The following is a 20815-nucleotide window of genomic DNA, read 5'->3' on the forward strand; positions in this document are numbered from 1 at the left end:
TTTCGACGTTACTGTGTGGCGCCTTTCTGAGTGGATTAAATGGCACCAGTAAATAAAACAAAGGAAGGCTGTGAAAAGTCTAATTTCGCCTTTGAGATTAAATGGAAAGTTGGTGTTGCTTAGTTTGTGAAAATTCTGGGAAGCTGCATTATTTTCATGTTTAACCAAATTATGAATTTTTTAAGTCTCTGGTAGAAAAGGTTACCCAATTGGAAGACCTCACTCTCAAAAAAGAGAAGTTTATTCAGTCTAATAAAATGATCGTGAAATTCCGAGAGGATCAAATAATGCGCCTGGAGAAACTCCACAAGGAATCGCGGGGAAGTTTTCTGCCTGAGGAGCAGGATCGTTTGCTGTCAGAATTAAGGGACGAGATTCAAACTCTGCGAGAACAAGTGAGTACATGACTTTTACACTCTTTATACCAAGGCAGGTATAAATCTGTCAGCAGATTTTTAGAATACAGTGGAATACAATGGAAGGTGCATTACATGAATTCATCTGACAGTATGATTGCATCATTTATTTCCTGCCATTTTCTGAAACAGTAGAACCTGAAGGGAATAGGGAGGAAGTTGTGCTGTTGCTACAGCAACACTCAGCCCTAGCAGGCCATGCCTGCTTCATCCCAGTGTGCCCTGTGGTGAGCCAGAGTCAGTCTCTTCACAGTTCAGCCCTTTAGAGTTTTGTTGTTGTTTATCTTTTCCCCTGGGAAGGACAGAGAGTTAATACAGGCACATCATTATAAAACAAAGATAATCGATCAGTTTTGTATATTTTTCCAGCTGTTTCATGCATGTTCAAGCTAGTATGGATAGATGTTTTTACTTTGATTCCTTTTGTACACAAAAGGCGGCTTGCTTTCCCCCCTTTTCTGCACTGTGCCCTCGGCGCGAGGTGTATCTCGGAGGGCCTTCAGTCCTGACCAGCAGTTTCCTTCCTTTTTCATCGTGTCAATGTAGGCAGTCCCCTTTGCACGAAGTGTCTGCCACAGTGTATGCCCTTGTGCTCATCTCCTTAGGTGCCCGGGTCAGAGTTCCAAGGGCACAGACCCAGGGGTAGGTAGATCGGGAGTCGTGGGATAGGCACGTTCTCAGTCTCTGACCAGACGCCAGGCCGCTTTCTGCAGTGGCCACAGCAGGCTCCGCCGGCAGTGCACAGGGCGTTCGCGTTTTCCAGCGGCTTTGCAGAAAGACTTGTTCGTTAAGTCTGCAATTCTTCTGTCTCACAGATCGAGCACCACCCCAGAGTTGCAAAATATGCTATGGAAAATCATTCCCTCCGGGAGGAGAATAGAAGACTGAGGTTATTAGAGCCTGTGAAAAGAGCCCACGAAATGGATGCTCAGACCATTGCGATGCTAGAAAAGGCTTTCTTCGAAGTATCTGGCACAGAGAAAAATGACAAAGGTAAGAAGCAGTTGTTGTATTACATGCCTTCTGGGGCAGAGGGCCTGTTTTAAAGGGCATTTTATTGCATTGTATTGGGAGGGGTCATCATTTTAGCCTCTAGACCTGGTGCTGATTTCTTATATATGAACTTATTCTTTCATGTTATCAAAAGGCATTTTCTGTACTTTTTTCTCAAAAATCACAGAGTCATCAATTATGTAGGCTACCATATATCTGTTTTGTGGGTAAAAGGTTGATTCAGATATTATTTTAAATTTTTATTAAATAGAATTTTTCCATGTTAAGTATATGAAATAAAAAGTGTGTGATTAAGCACAACGTGAATGAATATGGAGGTGAGTGTCCATCTGATTAAGGTCTGTATGGGGAGAGATGTTGGTGTGATCGGACTCCTGGTTTACCCAGCACTGTGTTTCAGTCCTGGCGTCGTGGTCACTGGTCGCATTTGCCAGCGTACACCGTTAGTTATACAGTATTTCCATAAGTTTACTTTTACTTTGTGAAACGTGGTTTATTAGTACTGAATCTAACCTACAGGCTTGGCAGCTATTGCTAAATGCTATGGGGTTTGGTAACAGTCTATATTTGCTCCTTTTTTAGCGTGAATATTTTCACGGTCTTTTATCATATTCTGTCTCAGCCTTTGTTTCTGTTTCGGTTGAAATTGAGCAAGTTCTAATCTTTTTATGTGCTCAAAGAAGCCTATTTGTCTCATTGCTTTTTAAAATTTCCTTTTCAAAGCCTTCTTCCCTTCCATTATGACTTAATTAAAGAATAAAATTCTAAGTATTTGGGTTGTGGAGAGACTAAGATTTTAGATGCAAAGTTAAAATCAGCTTTTCTGTTTTATTTCAGTTACTTTCTCTACAATGCTCTGTATTTTGCTGGCAATTTTGGCCTCAGTTGTACCTTTACTTACTGCCTATGAAAGTTAATAATGGCCATTTCTGGACCTCACCATCTTCAAAACATACATCATTCTTTAGACAGCTGTTATGTGATCAAATTTTTCCTCACTGAAACTCGGTGGAACTCTCTTCAACATAGTCAGTTTTCTAAGTCCCTGAAAACTGATCATTTTTACCTGGTAGATGATACCAGGTTCTTTCACCTTGCCGCCTTTGATGTTTGTCTCCTTTCCTAAAATTCATTGACACTTAACATTAGCTGAAGCGCTAATTCCTGTCAGGTGCCCCTGGCGATGTTTCCTCTCCAGCGTTGTGTGTGTGGTACTTCAGCATTGTTGGCTCCTGCTCCGAATGGTGTTGCCTTAAGCATGCCTCTCCATCCTGTGGCTTCCAGCTCCTCAAAAACAACTTCCGATATTCTTTACCACACTGCATTGTATCTTATGTCTCCTGCTGAGTAACAGGCGTGCGTATTTTAGGGTCCACCTTCCAACCATTTCTCATTTTTCCTCCTTGTGCTTCAAAGCAAATACTGGGCAGAGAACTTAGAAAATGTATTCTGTTATTTTTGCCTTTCAATGACCCAGTTGTTTCCTTATTATCAGGTCAGCAAGGATTCTCTCCTAAAGTTGCAAAAGAGCCAATTTCATTAGCAAACGCTGAGAAGTTAAAAGCACAACTCCTGCAAATTCAGACAGAGCTGAATAATTCAAAGCAAGAGTATGAAGAATTCAAAGAACTAACTAGGTAAAGTATAGATACACGTTCATGCTTATCTATTTAATATCTTTTAGTGTTGATTTGTTTTAGAGTTTGACAGTGACAATTTAATGGAGCGTTTGACTTTAAATATTAGATTCTCATATAGCAACTAACTTGTTTTAACATGAGGGAAAAGAGCTTGTTTCAATTTTTTTTTAACTCATTGTTTTTAAATTGAGGCATAATTGGCACAAATTTCTAGCTCTTTAATAGTGTATTTAATGAACTAGACAATGTGAATGTTTTACAGGATATACCTGTTGAACTGTGAATGTATGTTGAACTTACATAGTAAATTCCTAATCTGGCCACCAAATTGAATCACTGTTGTTATGAATTAAGTGTGGATTTTGAGAAATTTCAGAACTGTTAATATTCTTACTTGATGTTCTTTATGGAATGAAAACAAAGATAAACCACATTCATATTATAACTAAGATTAATCCTATTCTAAAATTTAAAGAAGTATTTGTTTTAAAAATAACATCACATATGGAACTAGCATGGACTGTTTGGGTTTCTGAAATAGAGCTCTGCCATTTGAACACCTTAACTGGTTGAACACCTTAAACAGTCATCAATCTCTGAGCTGTGTTTTACGCTGTTGGAAAATGAAGGTAATAATCTAAGACTATCTCTGATTTAGAGAGATAACTGTAAAGTTATGCATGACTATAAACTGTAAAGTACTCTACAGATATATGGCATTACTTATTACCTAAACCATTCAATTTAATATCTTATTAGGAAAAGGCAGCTAGAATTAGAATCAGAGCTTCAGTCTTTGCAAAAAGCGAACCTTAATCTTGAAAACCTTTTGGAAGCAACAAAAGCCTGCAAACGACAAGAAGTCTCTCAGCTGAATAAAATTCATGCTGAAACACTAAAGGTAGGTAATCTGAAGCAATACTCCAGTCTTAAATCACTGCTGTCTCATTTTGTTAATAACAGAGTCTGCACAGATTCTCTCCAGATGCAGACAGATCCCCTTGCGGGCAGTTAACCTAGGGTGGTGCCGGTCCTGGTGTTCCGGTGTAGACCCCCCGGCAGACAGGACAGCATAGGACAGAATACACCTGGAGTCAGACCCGGGTTCAAGTTCTGATCTGCCACTGCCCTCCTTAGGCAGGGTTTCCTAACTTCTGAGCCTCATATTTGTTGTCTCTGAATTGGAAGTGAGGATAATTTGATGTTTTTTAGGTTTTTTAGAGCATTAAATGAGATAACGAAGTGCCCGGCCCCTGGTAGGTCTCTGTAAGTGGCAGCCGTTGCTATAAGGCATCGTGTGCTCACAGTTTACCTTGGAAGGATAAACTTTATCCTAAAGACAAAGGGACCACGAAAGGATCAAGGGTAACAATGGGGTTAATAGGAGGGTCCCCCCCCCCCCCCGCAAACAACCAGAGCCTTCATAAAGGAAAACTGAACACCTGAGATTGAGGAAAGAGAATACACAGAAAAGCAAAAGATTAAGACGGTGCTGCTGCTTGTGGTTTGAGCTTTTTGTGCTAACTTCTCCGAATGCCAAAGAAACACTTGCCTTATACATCTTAAACTTTATCATAAATAACGTTTATCCCTAGTGGCTACCTTTAACACTGACGTTTTTTGTGTCACTTAATAAGAAACTGCTTTTAAAAGTAATTTTATTCATCCATTTGAATAGTTAATCACATGATTGGAATATTTAAAGGTACAGAGTATACAGTGACAAGTCTCTTTCTGTCTGTTAACCTTCCAGCCGGCCAGAAACCTGTTTGGAGGGATTCAGTGTCACCCGGTTTTTGGGGTTTTGTTTTCTTTTTTTTTTTAACTTTACACAAATATTAGCATATAATACATACACATCATTCTACACCTTTATTATTATTTTTTTAAACTTAACAGGTATTTTAGACTTTATCCCATGTCTCAAGGGCAAAAAGAACTTTCCGTTTGGTTTTTGTTTGTGTAAGCAGCTGCACAAGGATGTTGTATACATATATCATGATTTGTTTAACCTGAGAATTGCTATTTTTTCTTATAAAGGTAGAATATTTTTCTTTGCTTTTTTAAAAAAAGATGGCCTTCAAAGTCTGTGTGGAACATCACTTTTAAATACTTGTAGAGAATTTCCAGGTATTTTATAATTTGCATCCATAGTCCTTGAGCACGGTGGAATCACAGATCTTGAAGCACTGTGACCTTCTAGTACTACTTTGGTTTATAGCTGAGCAAACAGGACAAAGGATTAAAAGGTTTCCCAAGAGTAACACAGCAATTCAGATCTTTTGTTGCTAATTTTTAATGATGTGAGTGCTTTACGAATACATTTTCCTTGTTTCAAAAAATATACCTCTGTATACAAGTTTGGGTTAAAGTTCCCACGGAGCGGCACTGCCAGTCTGGGTCTGATCTAGCCCTTCACCCCTCACCCCCGGGCAATGTGTTCCCAGCCTGGGAACCCTTTCTCTTAACAGTTTGTAGGGTAAATGTGCATGGACTGGGAAAGATATGTAGAATTCTTTAACAGACCTTTTATTTTGTTGTGCTTTGTTTTTAAAAATAAGTGGAATCATCCTACATATGTTATTCCACCGTGGGCCTTTGTTAGCTCAGGGATACACCTTGGGTCTTTCCGTGTTAACTAGCACGTAGAACTCTACCTCATCTTAAACCTAGGCTTCCGTGTTTTGGATGACCCATGGTTTATTTAGATGGTTTCCAGTGCAAGCATTCTCTGTCTTCTCCTTCTATGAGGGAGAAGTGGTAGTCTTAGGACATCTCAGGTTGGAGTCAGTTCTGCCGAAGGGCCCCTCCAGGTGGCCTCACCCTGTGCCTTCCCAGGAAGTCAGGGAGCACTCATTCCCTAGCATGGGCCCCTAGAACTGGCAATGTCAGACTCTACTGTTTGACAGTCTGATGGGTGAAAAATGGCATCTCATTAAGGTTTTGATTTTCATTTTCCTCATTTCTAGTGAGGTCATATATATTTTCCTATGTTTGTTGTCCATTTGTATTTCCTTTTTCTATGAATAAAGAGTCCATCTTCTTACTGCTTGTTTATTTATTTTTTCTAATTTGTAGGAATTTTTATGTTAGACTTTTGTTATGCCCAGCGCCAGTATGTTCTGCCATCATATTGCTTGTCATCTTTGTATGTGACACTTGTTACACAGAAGTTTTAAAATTTCGATATAGCCAGATTTATTGATCGTTTATCTTTATGACTTCTTTTATTCATTTTTAAAGACCCAGTGTCAAGGTCATCAGTATATTCCACTTTCTTTTGTAACTTTTTTCATTGAGGTGTTTAATGCATCTGCTGTTTTACTTTCGAGTGGCATGACATAAGGATTTAACTTAATAAGTCTCTGTTTTTCTCACTAATTTGAACTTTGCACATATAAATTGTCTATTTCTGGGCTTTGTATTTTCTTCCAATGTTTATTTGACTATTCATACGGTAATCACTTTTAAAATGACTCTACCCTTATAATGTAGTTTTCTGTTGTCCAGGGAGGTCTTCCTAATTTGTTCCTTTTTTAGTTGTCTCTTCTTACACGTTTATTCTTTGTATGAAGTTTGGAATCGGCCTATCAAAGTTTCATTTTTCTAAATCTTACTGGAATTTTGCTTGAGACTGCATTGAATTGATAGATTTGTTTCTGCTTGTTTTCCGTTTGTTTCTGTGCTGCTTCTATTTGATGAAGAGAATTTCAATTTTGTCCTCTTTGTTCAGCGAATTACTAAATATGGTATTTTCTTTTTATGTGTGTTAATGTTGTTTTCCATAACTTTTTTTGCTGCAGATTATAACTACACCAACCAAGGCTTATCAACTTTGGTCTCGGCCAATGTCAAAATTAAGCCCTGAGACGGGGAGCTTTGGCGCCATGCACACTCAGAATTCTAGCAAATTAGATAATGACATCTTAAATGAGCCAATTCCACCCGAGATGAATGAACAAGCTTTTGAGGCCATTTCTGAGGAGCTTAGAATGGTGCAGGTAATATTTAGTTTTAGGAAAAACTAATAATTAGACATTCATTTAAACAAATGTTCTTTATTTAAATCTATAACTGGCAGTATTCAAACTTGTTTAGTATCTTTTTAAGTGTGGGTGTGTAAAGGTCCCTGGTTTACAAATCAGCCTACTCTAGTTCATTTAATTCACTTTGCAACCTTTAGCAAGCCAATCTGTAATCTCCTGGGGCTTTGGTTCTCTCGTATGTAAAAAGACCAGTTGCCACTAGCTGCAAGCTGCAGAACTGGTTTATATGGCACAATGCCGTATCTGCTAAAGAAAGTTAAAATAGTTGAAAGAATCTTATTAGTGATGAAATTTTAGACAGCTTTTGGTATATTTGAAATACTGTGAAATTTGTTTATTCAGAATTCTGGTGATTTGTTTAATTTTTAAAGGTGTTCTACTGTCTAGTAAAACTTAGAGTGAGCCATACCACCCCAAATTCCAAAGTTTTGTCCTTTTTAAGGCATGGAGGTGTTCCTGGTGAAGTCGCTCCATGTAGTCCTGAGGAAGCTCGGTGGTCTCTAGATTGTTCTATGGTTTAATTCATGACTTTAATTTTAATCACTTCTTTCCTTTGTGTTTCAAATTACCCACTTTGACGGACCACAAATGTAATTCTGAAATGTGAGAAGTCATAAGTATAGTCTTTTGAAGTTATTTTCTGACTCTAGACTGGCCTTTGATACCTTTGTCTTCATGAGGTTTTGAGTTCTGGTTTTTGTTTTTTTAATGCAGAAGAAATGATGGCATGTTTGAGATTTTCATTACAAGAATTTTTGACACCCGAAGTTTTTGTGTTGCAGGAACAAATGAGTGCCCTTCAAGTCAAGCTGGATGAAGAAGAGCATAAGAACCTAAAGCTTCAGCAGCACATTGACAGACTGGAACACCATTCCACACAAATGCAGGAGGTAAGACCCGGAGCGTGGCCCCAGAAGTGTGTGAAACAGATCGGCAAAGGGAGAAAACGACTTCGCAGAGCCTCAGTTGGGCCGATTTGCGTTGTGTTCTCCACTTTGTTACTCCGCATATTGCTCCAAAGATGAGACACACATTGCTAGTCTGAGTTCTGGCCCTCGGCGGTGCCAACGGGTCTGTGCTGTTTGTCCGGACAGTTCAGGGGCTTGCGGCCATCCTTCTTCCCTCACTGTAGTTGTGGGAACAGTCGACTTTCTTCTGGTCAGAGACCTTAAACCTAGATCTTAAAAGCGGAAACAAGGTAATGATTTGGAGCGCATCTCGGCATGCCCGTATTCCTTTCCCAGCAAATTGCTCTCTTTCCCGCAGCTTTTCTCATCAGAGAGAACTGACTGGACCCAACAGCAGCAGGAGCATCTTTCCCAATTGAATGTCCTTGAAAAGCAGCTTCGGGACACTCAAACTAAGAACGACTGTAAGTTTGAATAGCTTGGAGTTTCGTTAATCTGAATACTGTAACTCAGTATCTGTTGACTTATATGGATAAATCTTGTCCCTATATCTTTGGTTGGTGGGTGTTTTTTTGTTTTAATTAGACAACCGACTTGAGTTCGCATAGCAATGGTAAGTCATGGTAACATCATAAAGGCTAATTTGCTTCAGGACTTCTCACAAATGATACAACTGTTTGCTTATAGTTTTAATATTGCTTTGAAAGTGAGGTATTATGAATTCATAAGATGAGTAATATTTTAATAATGACAAAATAAACCATAAGTTATGTTTTGGTATACATGCATAGATGTGGGTTTATCATTTGGTTCCTAGGGTTTTTTTCTAGTTTATTTTTCCTTTCATCAAAGTAGTTGCAGTGGTTTATAATAAAGCTAAAACAAAAAAGATAGCTGTTCTATTTTCTTTGATCTAAGAAGTTACCTAATTTTTACTTCCAATTGGAAGTAAAGTTTTTAATTCATTTTGGAAAGTACTGACACATTTCCAAGGGATTTTTGATAAGTAAGATTAAGTCACTTAAAATATGTTAAATATGTTGATTCCCCCCCCCCCCCTTATGTTGAGTTTTGATGCACATTCAACACGAAAAATGTAGGAAATCAAATGACCAAGCCAGAGACAGGTAGATGTTAACGCTTCCTTTTCTGGTAGAAATGATAACAAAAGCCGTGAACAAGGAAGGGAGAGGGAGAAAACAGAGATCTCAGCGCTCCCGGTTCCTACCACTTCGTTGTTCAACATCTTTACTGAATGTGATTTCTCCAACTTGTTTTGCTGATTGTGTCAAGATACCCATGGCATTTATTTGTCTACTTCGTAAAAAAATATGTGCAGAGAAGCCTATTGAGGATTTACTGTGTTTGCTTTATAGTTTTGAAAAGCGAGGTGCATGACCTGCGAGTAGTTCTTCATTCCGCAGACAAGGAACTGTCTTCAGTGAAGCTGGAGTATAGCTCATTCAGAGAGAGTCAGGAGAAAGAACTGAACAGCCTTTCCGAAAGACACGTGCATATCCAGCTTCAACTCGAGAATGTCAGGTAGAGTTGTTCTGTTATGGTTTCACGTTGCCTGACTGGCCTGTAACCCAGGACTACTTGATGTGCAAGTGCTGTAAACCCAACTCAAACTAGTTACACACACGGAAAGGTAATCCGTTGGTTCACAGCACCGGGAACCCCAGAGGTGGTTTTAATTTCAGGACAAACCGAATCGAGTCTCACACCGTCAGTGCGTATTCTCTGCCTGTCTCTCCCTGTCTCTCCCTGTCTCTCTCAGTGCCTGCTCTGCTTCTCTCTGTGTTTTCCCTCATTCTGTCCTACTATCGAACGACTTCCTCCATATAATGGGGAACAGACCGCCTCACGTCCCCTCGCATAACCGCCCCTGTGAAGAAATCCGCTCTGCCAGCAGCCGTCTGTCAGTCCTAGGGAGAATTTGAACTGGCCCTGCATGGGTCATCCGCTTACCTTTGGACTGGTCATACCAAGAGTGTGAGGTGGCGTTAGCCCAACACCGGCGACATGCCTGTTCCAGAGAGGAAGGTGTGCTCTTATTAGAAGAAGGGACAGTTAAGATAGTCCAAATCAGTGGTTGTCACCACTGCCCACAGTAACTCTCTCGAGGCTAGCTGGTTAGTAATCTAAGATATAAATTGTTTGTTTTCACTGTTTTTTTCCTTGCTAATTTCAGCCTTTTGTAAAATAACTTAAAACCATTTTGTGTTTTTGGTAACTGTCTCCTGGATCTATGGTGATAATTAATAATGGACGTTTTGTATGTGATGCCATGAGAGTGATATGATTGTGACTGCTGAATCTAGAAAAGCTGCGAATAGACAACCTTGAATTTAATTTTTATAGGAATTGCAGAAACTAAAATCTGTAACTCAACAAGGAATTAAAAACAAGGAATTAAAATAGAGTAAGAAAACTCGAGACCTGAAGGCCAGATCTATCCTTAGACGTGTTTTTAGTGGGCTTGCACAGTGTAGTTTTGGAAAAAAATTTAGCGTAGCATTTTTAAGAATGAGAGTTTTCTTATAAAAATTCATATTTCAGCTTCCTTTTAAAAATCAGACAGTTTGGTGGCACAGGGCCCACATTCCTGCATGGCATCCATCACGGGCTGTTTGAATCGCCCTTGCCCTTTAGAGAGGGGCGTGAGCTGGGTCAGTACAGCCTCCATCACTCACCCCTGTGCGATTTCCCCAGCACCATGGCTGCCGGTCCGTTGTCATTTATCACAGGTGCACTGTTGTTTTTTCTTACACCTGGCATTTGTTTTTAATATTGGAATCACTGGATCTAATCCTGGCTCTGTCATCAACTAATTCTGTGGGATTTTGTTTTGAAAGTCACTCTACTAATCTTATTAGGTCTTAATTTCTTCATGTTTTCCTGTAAGAGTTGAACTAGATCTAAAATGTTAATTCTCTGTATTTTGCTATGCACTTAAATTCTGTCTTAAAAATATTTAGAAGTATTGAGCTTTCCTTGCTTTTTAAGTTGGACATAATTTATTGTTCTCATACCTCAGGTTTAACATCACTTATTGGGCTGCTTCTACTCCATTGTGGCTCTCCGTGCACAACACCCTGTGTTTCTTCGATTATTCCGCCTGCTTTATATATACAGTCTGTGTCATAAATGCATATGTTCCCGCTCTCTATTGTCTATACATCTATCTTTAGCAACTGACTTACAGCACTTTGTAATTTGCTGCTTCCGCTCTGCTTTCAGTCAGTGAAACAGACCCGTGTCTAGTAATCTGTATAGAAGCCAAGACATCTGTTTTGGATGGTCCACAGGTCAGGTTCATTGTTTACTGCTTCTTGGCTGAGCTCTGGATGTTTGAGCATGTCACAGCATGTTGGGGAGCAGAGCAAGAGGACGAAAAGTAGTAACTAATAATTGAATGAAAAAATAGATTTACCCAGAGGGAGTTTACTCTGTTGCTCAGATCAAAGCCACATTTGCCATCTTAGGAAACCTTCCTAGAGTGGAGACTGTGATTAACGGATAGAATTGAGCTGTCAACAAAGCTAAACTGATGGCCGGTCCCTAGGTTGCGTGAGGGTCAGGTCGAGAACCCCCTGAATGAGTCCCATCGCTCTAAACCGCCAGTCAGTGAAGCTTGTCTGGTCGAAACCGTGGGAGACAAAATGAGGAAGAAGATGGCTGCAGGCTCACACCCTGTCTTTTCTGCCCCCATCACACTGTGCCGTGGTCCAGTCCGTCTCATAATTTTGCGGGTCACGGACGTTTTACGTAAGTTCGCGAGGAGCTTTACATCAGCCAGGACCTCTGCAGGTTGGGAATGGTCAGTCGATGGGATAAACTGAACTGCAGATGACCTGACTAGCAGAGCTACGTTTAATGTTTATATTTACCATTGTAAAAATGTTTTCCTGATAAAGATTAGAAAATGAAAAGCTTCTTGAGAGCAAAGCCTGCCTACAGGATTCCTATGAAAACTTACAAGAAGTAATGAAGTTTGAAATTGACCAACTTTCAAAAAACCTCCAAAACTGCAAAAAAGAAAACGAAACTCTGAAATCTGATCTGAATGTAAGTTAAGAAGGGTATTGGTTATTCGTGAATTTGTCCTGGATGTGTGACTGTTTGGGGGCGTGCAGGGCAAGCCCTGCTTTGACCTCCTGACTTTTTAGACTGGCCCGGCCCGTGGGCCAGCCACACAGAAGACACTCGGTGTGTTTGTTGACTACACGTTGCTAGTAACAGTTACTTAAAATCTAATGTCACGTTGTCTTTTAGAATTTGGTGGAGCTTTTTGAGGCAGAAAAAGAACGCAATAATAAATTATTATTACAATTTGAAGAAGATAAAGAAAACAGTTCTAAGTGAGTGCTATTTACCTTTTCCATTAGTTGACTAGAATATAATTTACTACCACGTTCTTTAGCTTGTTTTAATTGATAATACCCTGTAAAGTTATTTTTTTAAAGCATTCCAAAATATGAGTATCAGATTTCTTTATATAAATGGCTATATAGAGGAACTTAATTTTTTAAAATATTCAATAACTAGCTATGGTACTTTTTAAATGAATGGTGGTGATCAGAACTCAGGACCTTCTATTAATAAATCACAGTATTTATTATTGGTAGATGGGGATTGATTTTTATTTCTGTCTCTACTATTTTTCTAGCTGCTCTTTTTTTTCTCCTGTTTCTTAATATAAATGCCACTGTCTTTCTTCCCTTTCTTTCCAAGTTCTTTTTCTTGGTGATCTCTGTCAGTCTCTTAGCCTCAGCCAACCCAGATGATTATTGGATGATTATTACTCGAATGAGAATATATATTTGTTTATCAGTAGATACTTGTAGCGTTCATACTATGAGACAGATTTTTTCTAGGCCCTGATACACAGTGGTGGAGACATATATCTAGTTAGGAAACACAGTTACTATTTAATAATTCATTCAAATACTTAGTGATATCTAACAAGCCAGGCAGTATTCTGGCAAATGCCAGAACATTTAGAAATAAGACAGTGACCAAAATATCCCTGTCCGTCCTCATGAGTTTTACATTTCTAGCACAGAAAGCTAGGTAATAAACAAACACTATATGGTGTATGTTATGTTAGGGAGTCCTAAGTTTTCTGAAGAAAATTAAACCCGTGGCACAAAAACGGGTTCTCATTTAGTAGTTTCTGACTTGTACTGGATTACAACGCCCAACACTAGGTGTGCGCCTAATGGAGTTTAGTCGCGTTGCACTGAATCTCCTCTGCACAAACAGACTCGGTCCCTGTTTCTGTTGAATGAGGTCATGAGTAAAAGATAATTCTTCTCTTTCAGAGAAATTTTAGATGTTCTCGAGGCTGTCCGTCAGGAGAAACAGAGAGAGATGGCCAAGTGTGAGCAGCAGGTAAATTGTCCTATACTCTAAAATTTGAAGTTTGTAAATTTTTCTGATGTCTAAAGTAGTTTAATGTAACAACTGCTTCAGCTTTCAGATGTGGAAAATTGGTAATAAAAAGATGGAAGTTTAGTCAGTTGTATTATCTTTTAGTTCTTATTTTTCTAAGTCCAAGATGGCTTTTATCGTAAATTGTTGGTGGTCTCCTAATAGAGACCACGAAATCCTTGTCTTTTAACCCAACATCATTTTCAAGTATTATTCCTAGTGTACACTGTACAATATGAAAGTCTATTTCAACCTTTTTTTAAAGGGTATGTGATTTAATTCCTTTTTCTAAAAATATACATTTTTTTCCCCCATAGATGACAAAAGTACAGAAACTAGAAGAGAGTTTGTCTGCTACTGAAAAAGTTATCAGTTCTCTGGAGAGATCTAGAGATGCTGACAAGGTAGGCAGAGGTCGAAGCTTCATCCCTCTATTTCTTTTATAAATACTGCTTTAACCTGCCAGTCTCCTGCCCCCAGGGTACCGATAGCTAGCATTTCTGTGTGCACTTAGGCCTTGTTCATCTTCCAAGGTCGCTAGAGGATGAGTTCTTTCATTTAAGTTAATTTTCCATGTAACTTCAAGTGCAAACTGTTTGATCTGTCTTGATGGCCATGTCTCTAAAACACAACCTGCTGCTTTTAACTAGGATGCCATTAGCGTGACCATTTCTTGTTGATTCTGAGTCCCATGTACAAATTCTCAAATCCTTGGTGTTGACTTTAACTAGAATAATATAATATGTATGTTCAAATATAAAATTAGGTATAAATCTTATTTATGTTTAGCTCTTATTCATTTGTAAAACCAAAGCAAGTGATTAAATAATATAGTATAAAGCCACTAAAATATAAATTAATGATGTTAATGTAATGTGAGATATTTTGCTAAGATAAAACTGACTTCTGTTGTTATTAGGAAAGGTAAACAGTCTGTCATGTAAAAATGGCCTCCTTGATGCCATTGGGTGTGAAGACATTGTTTGTGTCCTCGTCAGGAAGTTGTAGCTGACCTCATGGGCCAGATCCAGGAGCTGAGGACATCCATCTGTGAGAAGACAGAAGCCATAGACGCCCTGAAGCAAGAACTGAAGGACATCAATGTAAGTTCTGCCACCAGCAAGATACTAAATTTGAGCGTGAGGCACACCCGATAAGGCTCCTTGAGAGGCCGACAGATGCTTCACCAGAAGAAAGAGTGTTGGCAAACAGATGTGGGAATACTGGTCACAGCTCGGCAGGGCCTGTGTTCACAGACCCAGCAGAGCCTTTCCTGTGGCCACGTGTGGCCGTGTCCCTGGGAGGCTGTGCCGGCTGCGCACCGCTCGGATTTCAGGGCACGTGGAACAGTGTTCTCTGTGTACCACGGGGAACTGCCGATCCGAACGAACGCAGAAACAGGCCGGGTGTTGCCTGGATAGTGAAGGGTATCGTGTTCCTTAACTGTTTCAAGAAGAAAAGTAACGCATCTTAGTTGAGTTCAGAGATATTTATTACATAGAAAGTGAGTTTGTTGTTCTACTACTGGACTTCAGTATTTCCTAAAGTAACTACTCCTTTCTCCTGCATGCATCTAAATTAAATGTTGCTGCATTCTCCTTGCCTTGGGTCAATGTGAAGATTACTGGCCAGGTTCCCCACTCCGCTCCAAAGGGAGCTCGCTGCACTCCACCTTTACTTCTGAAGGCAGTCTGCTGATAAAGATGGAAAAAATGAATATTTTTTCACTGATACCTGTGGGACTTTCCCACTCCTTTTTGCCATTCATGCACTTATTCTTCTATACCTTCATTCAACAAGTAGTTATTGAATTAATTTGTGTTAATCTGGCTATCACTTTGAAACTCACACTCATAGTTATTTTAATCTAAAAATAGAGGTAATAGGCTGTAGCCATGCTACCCTGAACAAGCCCGATCCCATCTGATCTCGGAAGCTAAGCAGGGTCGGACCTAGTTTACTTGGATGGGAGACCACTTTGGAAGACCAGGTGCTGTAGGCATAAAAAATAAGAGAGTGTAAGCCGACAAGGTCCTTGCAATCTGTGAGGTCGACCGAGGGTTGCCCTGCCTAAAATAATAAATAAAAATACAGGCAATAAAACAGATGCCTCTTGTTTCGTAACTTTTTTCTTGCAGTGCAAATACAGCTCTGCTTTGGCTGACAAAGAAGAGAGCCAAGTGTTGATCAAGAGACAGGAAGTGGAGATTCTGGATCTGAAAGAAACCCTTAGACTGAGAATAATCTCCGAAGACATAGAGGTAACGCTCACCACCTCATGACTTTTTTTTGCTCTTACTTGTCAATATGTGTGTGTGTGTGTACGGAGGTTCTTAATAAATAGAGAGTGTTTTAAAGGAATAAGTCATAATTAGACATTTTCCCTGTGGTAGTTAGACAATTAATAGATAACACTAATGTTGTATTTCATTCGGTTGGTTTATTTTCACTCGTTTGTGCTCACAGCTCGGCAGGGTCCTGCAGCCAACCCTCTTCCGAAGGGGGCGCAGCGTGCAGTGCAGACCGTGCACTTGGAGATAGTGGTAGCAGCAGGGAGCAAAGAAGGGGCTGGCCCGTAGGTCAACCTCAGGGTCGCCGCCTGTGTTTCAGCTAAAGCAAGTTTCAATTTTTTTGTTATCGATGTGAATTTATCTTTTTAAAAATTAGGCAGTACTGTCACATGGTTCACAATTCAAAGCGTATAAAGCCATATACATTCCCTCTTGTGTATCTTTCCAGAAATATTTTAGGTAAATCCTAAATATACTTAGCTTTCTTTTTTTCACACAGATGGTAACCCACTGTGCATATACTACTCTGCACTTCCTTGAGAAATGAAGTTTTCTTGCTAAACTGTGCTACCCATGAAACAAATTCAACAAATATTTATTGAACCTATCTACCACACACGCCGTGCCTGGCTTGGCAGATGGGAATGGAAGGATGATTGAAACACTGCTGCTCACCTCAAAGCATGCGGTCTAGTGTAAGAGATGGATGGATTATGTACTAAATGACCTGGGAGCACAGAGAAGGGAGAGAGGGGAGTAATTATGCTTGGAGAATTCCAGAGAGCTTCCCAGAGGAGATAGTAGTTGTGCAAGACCTTGACAGGGAGGGAAGCTTGGTAGCTGTGAATGTTTGTTGAGCATCCCCTGCAAGGGGAACAATTAGCTGTGACCAGCTCGAGGTGTGAGAGCTGTGTCTGCTTGGTGAAGGGTCTGGAAGGGCATCACCTGTACCTCTGAGGGAACCCGGACTGCATAGACTCTGAGCCCCAGGAGAAGGTGATAAGGTCTGAACCAGGAAGTGCTGGTGGGGCTGTGGAGTGAGACTGAGTTGAGAAGCGTCTCAGAACAGTCGACAGTGTTTGGTCCAGTTGGATGCATGCCATGATGGGAGGAAGCGGCCAGAGTGGAAGGGCACAATCCAGGGGCCAGACTGCCTAGGAGTCTGAATTCTGCTGTGTGTGATCTTGTGAAAGTTTCACTTCTCTCTGTGCCTCACTTGTCATGTCTCAAAGTAGAGGCAACAATTCCGCCGTAGGCAGAGGTCCCTGCACCAGCGTTGAACATCCACAGATAGAGCGAGGAGCACACAAAGGCATCAGTATCCTGGGAAACCGGGGATTTCACAGCAGTGAAGAGAGGATAGATTGATTCAATAAATGGGTTTCCAAATTGACACATTTGAAAAGATATGGTTAGAGTCTCACTAAAACCAAAAGATGTTCTAGATGGATTAGAGTTCTGTATAAGTGATGAAGTCATGGAAGTATTAGAAAGTATGAATACATATTTAGTCTTGAGATCAGATGGCCCTTTGCAAAAAACCTTGATATTAAGGCCAGAAACCATAAGGGAAGATTATACAATATTAGAAACAAAAATAAGACTAACGATAGACTGGGGGGAAATATTTACAACTGATGACAAAGGGACCATCGCCTGAGCTCTTACGAGTCAGAAGACTCAAGAAATGACAGGCATTCCTCATGGAACATGGGCATGGGAGGCTCATGACTAGTTCCCCTGAGGAGACGTGTAGTGGCCCAGAAACCTCTGAAGTCAAAAAAATGTAAATTAAAATAAGAACTGCCTTTTGATCTTACAACTGGTAACTGTTAAGACTCGGGGAAGATGTACAGAGGAGGGTGATTACTCACACCTCTGGTGAAGTTTGAGGTTAGCCTTTGGGGTGGTCTGGTAACACATGGCTTTAAAATGTTTGCGTATGCTTTGAGTTTGCACATTTAAAACTTTAACTTAAAGTAATAATATAGAAACGAGAATAAAATACATATAATAGTGAAAAATTCAAACCAACCAAGATATTTAGTGATGGATTAAGTTGTAGTTCATCCATAAGATGAAATAGAGCCCACCCAATGGAAATATATTAAAAGAGTGAACATGTGGAAAAATATTAGTGATATATCGAGTATATATATGTATGTGTGTGTGTGTGTATATACACACACATAGACACACCTACATATTATTATCGTGTCTATGATGTATATGTAATATATGTATCATATATATAATTATATACATTATTACATATGTACATTTATACATGCACATCTGGAAGTTTAGGGCAAGCAGATTTTGCACTAATTTGATAGGGATCGTATACACTGCAAATGTAGAAGTTACATTTGCCAACTGCAGGACTTAGAATTCTCTCTGCCACTTTCCGTCAAGTCACTCCCCTGAAACTTTGATGTCCAATGACATTGCGTCACAGCCGGGTGAACTGCCCAGCCCCTCCCCAGCTAGCCGAGGAGTACTCATCTGTACAGTTAGGTACCTTCCAGTGTATATAGGGCTAGAGTCCATTGGTGATGCAACTGGCATGCTAGAGACTCAGACCTCAGTGCTCCTGAGGAAAGACAGCTCAGCTTTGGGGTCCCGAGCATGAGGGAAAAGGGGGAGCAGAGTGCAGTAAAACCTCAACTGGACACCCGTATGAATGTACTGTAACATTCGTCTCTAGGCCTGTTCACTAATATTAACTGCTCGGTTTGTCCTGGACTGCATCACCACACACAAGTAAAAAAAGGAAAAAAATTCTCATTTAAAATTTTCTTAATCTTTTAAAAATCACACAGTCGTGATTTGCATGCAAATCCTTATTGGCATACCGCGATTAAGAATTTCTTCTTTTGTGGGGATGGTCTCCTAACAGAGGGACATGCTCTGTGAGGACCTGACTCATGCTACGGAGCAGCTGAACATGCTCACCGAGGCCGCGAAGAAGCACTCGGGGCTCCTGCAGTCGGCCCAGGAGGAGCTGACCCGCAAGGAGGCCCTCATCCAGGAGCTTCAGCACCAGGTGAGAGGCAGGAGGCGCTGCCGCGCAGGATGGGGGCTGCGGAGGAGGGCGGCGTGGCGGCTGAGGGCCCCACCTCCGCTGATTCTCCACATACAGAAAGGTGTGCTAACGGGGCACTTAGGTAGGCGGGCAGCTGCTCCGTGGGCTCTTTCCGACCTGGCTGCTCCCGTGGCTTCAGACTTGCTTGGCTCTCTGCCTGCCCGCCCTCCACCCCTGACGCGTGCCAGCAGGTTCTAAACCACCGTGGTAAGGTTACGGCTGATTTTCATCCTCCCTTTAGCTGCTGTTGTTTTGTATTTGGCGTTTTTCCTAAAATGACCCTTTGATCATTCGTGAAGCTTAAAAAAAAGTTTCTTTTGAAAAGTGTAAATAAATTGGTGAGAAAAAGAGATGAGGGATATAGTAGCAGCCCCAGATTTTACAATACGTTATTTTAAAAATTGTTGTGGTTTTTGTTTGTTTTGTTTGTTTTTTAAAATATCTTACTACTTTTCAAAGTATTAATCAAATCAAAAAATGTAAAAAGCCTGTTTCCGCATACCTGGGGAAGATGGGCTATTCTAACTGGACCATGTGCCCCATATTATTTTCTAACTTATAACCTTATATCTGTTGATTTTCCCAGCTAAACCAAAAGAAAGAGGAAGTAGAACAGAAAAAGAATGAGTATAACTTCAAAATGAGGCAACTCGAGCATGTGATGGATTCTGCTGCCAAGTATCCCCAGGTACTTTTCAGAAAAATGTGCGTTTCAGGAGGAATAAACAGTTTTGTGAGTGATAAAGGTCTGGAAGTTACTGAAATTTTGTCTTTTTATAGAAGAAGATTTTTACTAACATGATTTTTTGCTTTTTGCTTGATTTAAAGGTATCAGTGTTTTATGTTTTACTTGGACAAAAGAATAACAAGCTTAACAGCCTGAGTTTTTTTTATATGCTTGGCATATACATTTTTATCTGTATAACATTCACTTATTCAGGTATTTGGGTGAATTTGATTTTACTTTAGAGTCCTAAAACACCACCTCATTTTCAAACACATTTGGCAAAACTCCTGGAATCACAAGAACAAGAGATAGAAGATGGACGCGCCTCTAAGATTTCTTTGCAGTACCTCGTAACAAAGCTGAGTGAAGACAGAGAAGTCAAAAATGCCGAGATCTTCAGAATGAAGGTAACTGGGTAATTTTTTTCAATAAATTGAAGGTTTTAAAAATAAGTAGTATCCTTTATGGTTCCTGAAGATACAAAATTCAGAAGGCACAGAATTAAGAGTGAACAGAGCAAAGTGTTCCTCTCAGCCCTGACCCCAGGCTGCCTGGGCCGCAGTCCCTGGAGGCTCCCAGCATAGCCAGTTTCTTTGTCTGTTTAGAGCTTTTCAGTGCATATGTAACAGTCTGTGATCATTGTCTCTCTGCCCCTTAGATTTTTGTATGATAGTGAAGAGGAATTTTCACTTAAAAGGCTAACCTTATAATCAACTCTTTGTTCTGCTTCTGTAGATGTACTTGCCTCATAGGCCATAGGGCAGGGTGACCTTGAAATTAACTAAAGACTCATTCTATCTTTAGCTTGTTCTGTCTAAATAACAAATACAAGTTCCTGCAACCCATAGCAACTCGTGTGCTTTGTAATAGGCTGAGGACAAGTTAACCAATCGGCCCATGCCAGCTAAGCTCTACAAAAGCAAAGCTGCCCCTGAGCTCGGGGCCCAGATCTTCAGAACACTAGCTCTTCTGGGACCGCCAGCGTAATAAACCTGAATTCTCCAGCTCTCCGAGTGCTGTTTGGTTTCTCACCAGTCTAATTTTTGTAACATTTCTGCAATAATGATGCCATCACATAGGCTGCACCAGCTCCTCATCATTTGTCTGACTTTTAGATCTTTGCCAATTTAATAGCTAAAGCATGTTATTTCATTGTATTTTCAAGTTTATATTTTCTTAGAAGGATTAAGATTGAGCATCTTGTGTTCCTCTGTTTTTATGAACTGTGATCTTCACCCATTTTTCTATTATT

At 40.1% G+C, this 20815-nt stretch overlaps 1 protein-coding gene and 1 pseudogene across 2 annotated transcripts in view; both read left to right on the forward strand.

The window, feature by feature from the left end:
* KIF15 (kinesin family member 15) overlaps window positions 1–20815 on the forward strand; it is a 51779-nt gene that overhangs the window by 21594 nt on the left and 9370 nt on the right. The window contains exons 13-29 of one of the 2 annotated variants that reach the window (XM_016141306.2): window positions 186–395; window positions 1232–1409; window positions 2926–3067; window positions 3830–3971; window positions 6874–7071; window positions 7899–8006; window positions 8383–8488; window positions 9401–9566; window positions 11945–12095; window positions 12303–12388; window positions 13352–13421; window positions 13778–13864; window positions 14459–14563; window positions 15599–15721; window positions 18651–18797; window positions 19423–19524; window positions 19806–19970. In XM_016141306.2, the coding sequence (XP_015996792.2) occupies window positions 186–395; window positions 1232–1409; window positions 2926–3067; window positions 3830–3971; window positions 6874–7071; window positions 7899–8006; window positions 8383–8488; window positions 9401–9566; window positions 11945–12095; window positions 12303–12388; window positions 13352–13421; window positions 13778–13864; window positions 14459–14563; window positions 15599–15721; window positions 18651–18797; window positions 19423–19524; window positions 19806–19970 (2286 nt within the window). The remainder of the gene's footprint in view (window positions 1–185; window positions 396–1231; window positions 1410–2925; window positions 3068–3829; window positions 3972–6873; window positions 7072–7898; window positions 8007–8382; window positions 8489–9400; window positions 9567–11944; window positions 12096–12302; window positions 12389–13351; window positions 13422–13777; window positions 13865–14458; window positions 14564–15598; window positions 15722–18650; window positions 18798–19422; window positions 19525–19805; window positions 19971–20815) is intronic. The other variant, XM_036218868.1, reaches the window with a different exon arrangement.
* Window positions 15346–15462, forward strand: LOC118602561 (annotated as a pseudogene).

This window comes from Rousettus aegyptiacus, unplaced genomic scaffold, assembly GCF_014176215.1.
Source record: "Rousettus aegyptiacus isolate mRouAeg1 unplaced genomic scaffold, mRouAeg1.p scaffold_m13_p_4, whole genome shotgun sequence".
NCBI lineage: Eukaryota > Metazoa > Chordata > Mammalia > Chiroptera > Pteropodidae > Rousettus > Rousettus aegyptiacus.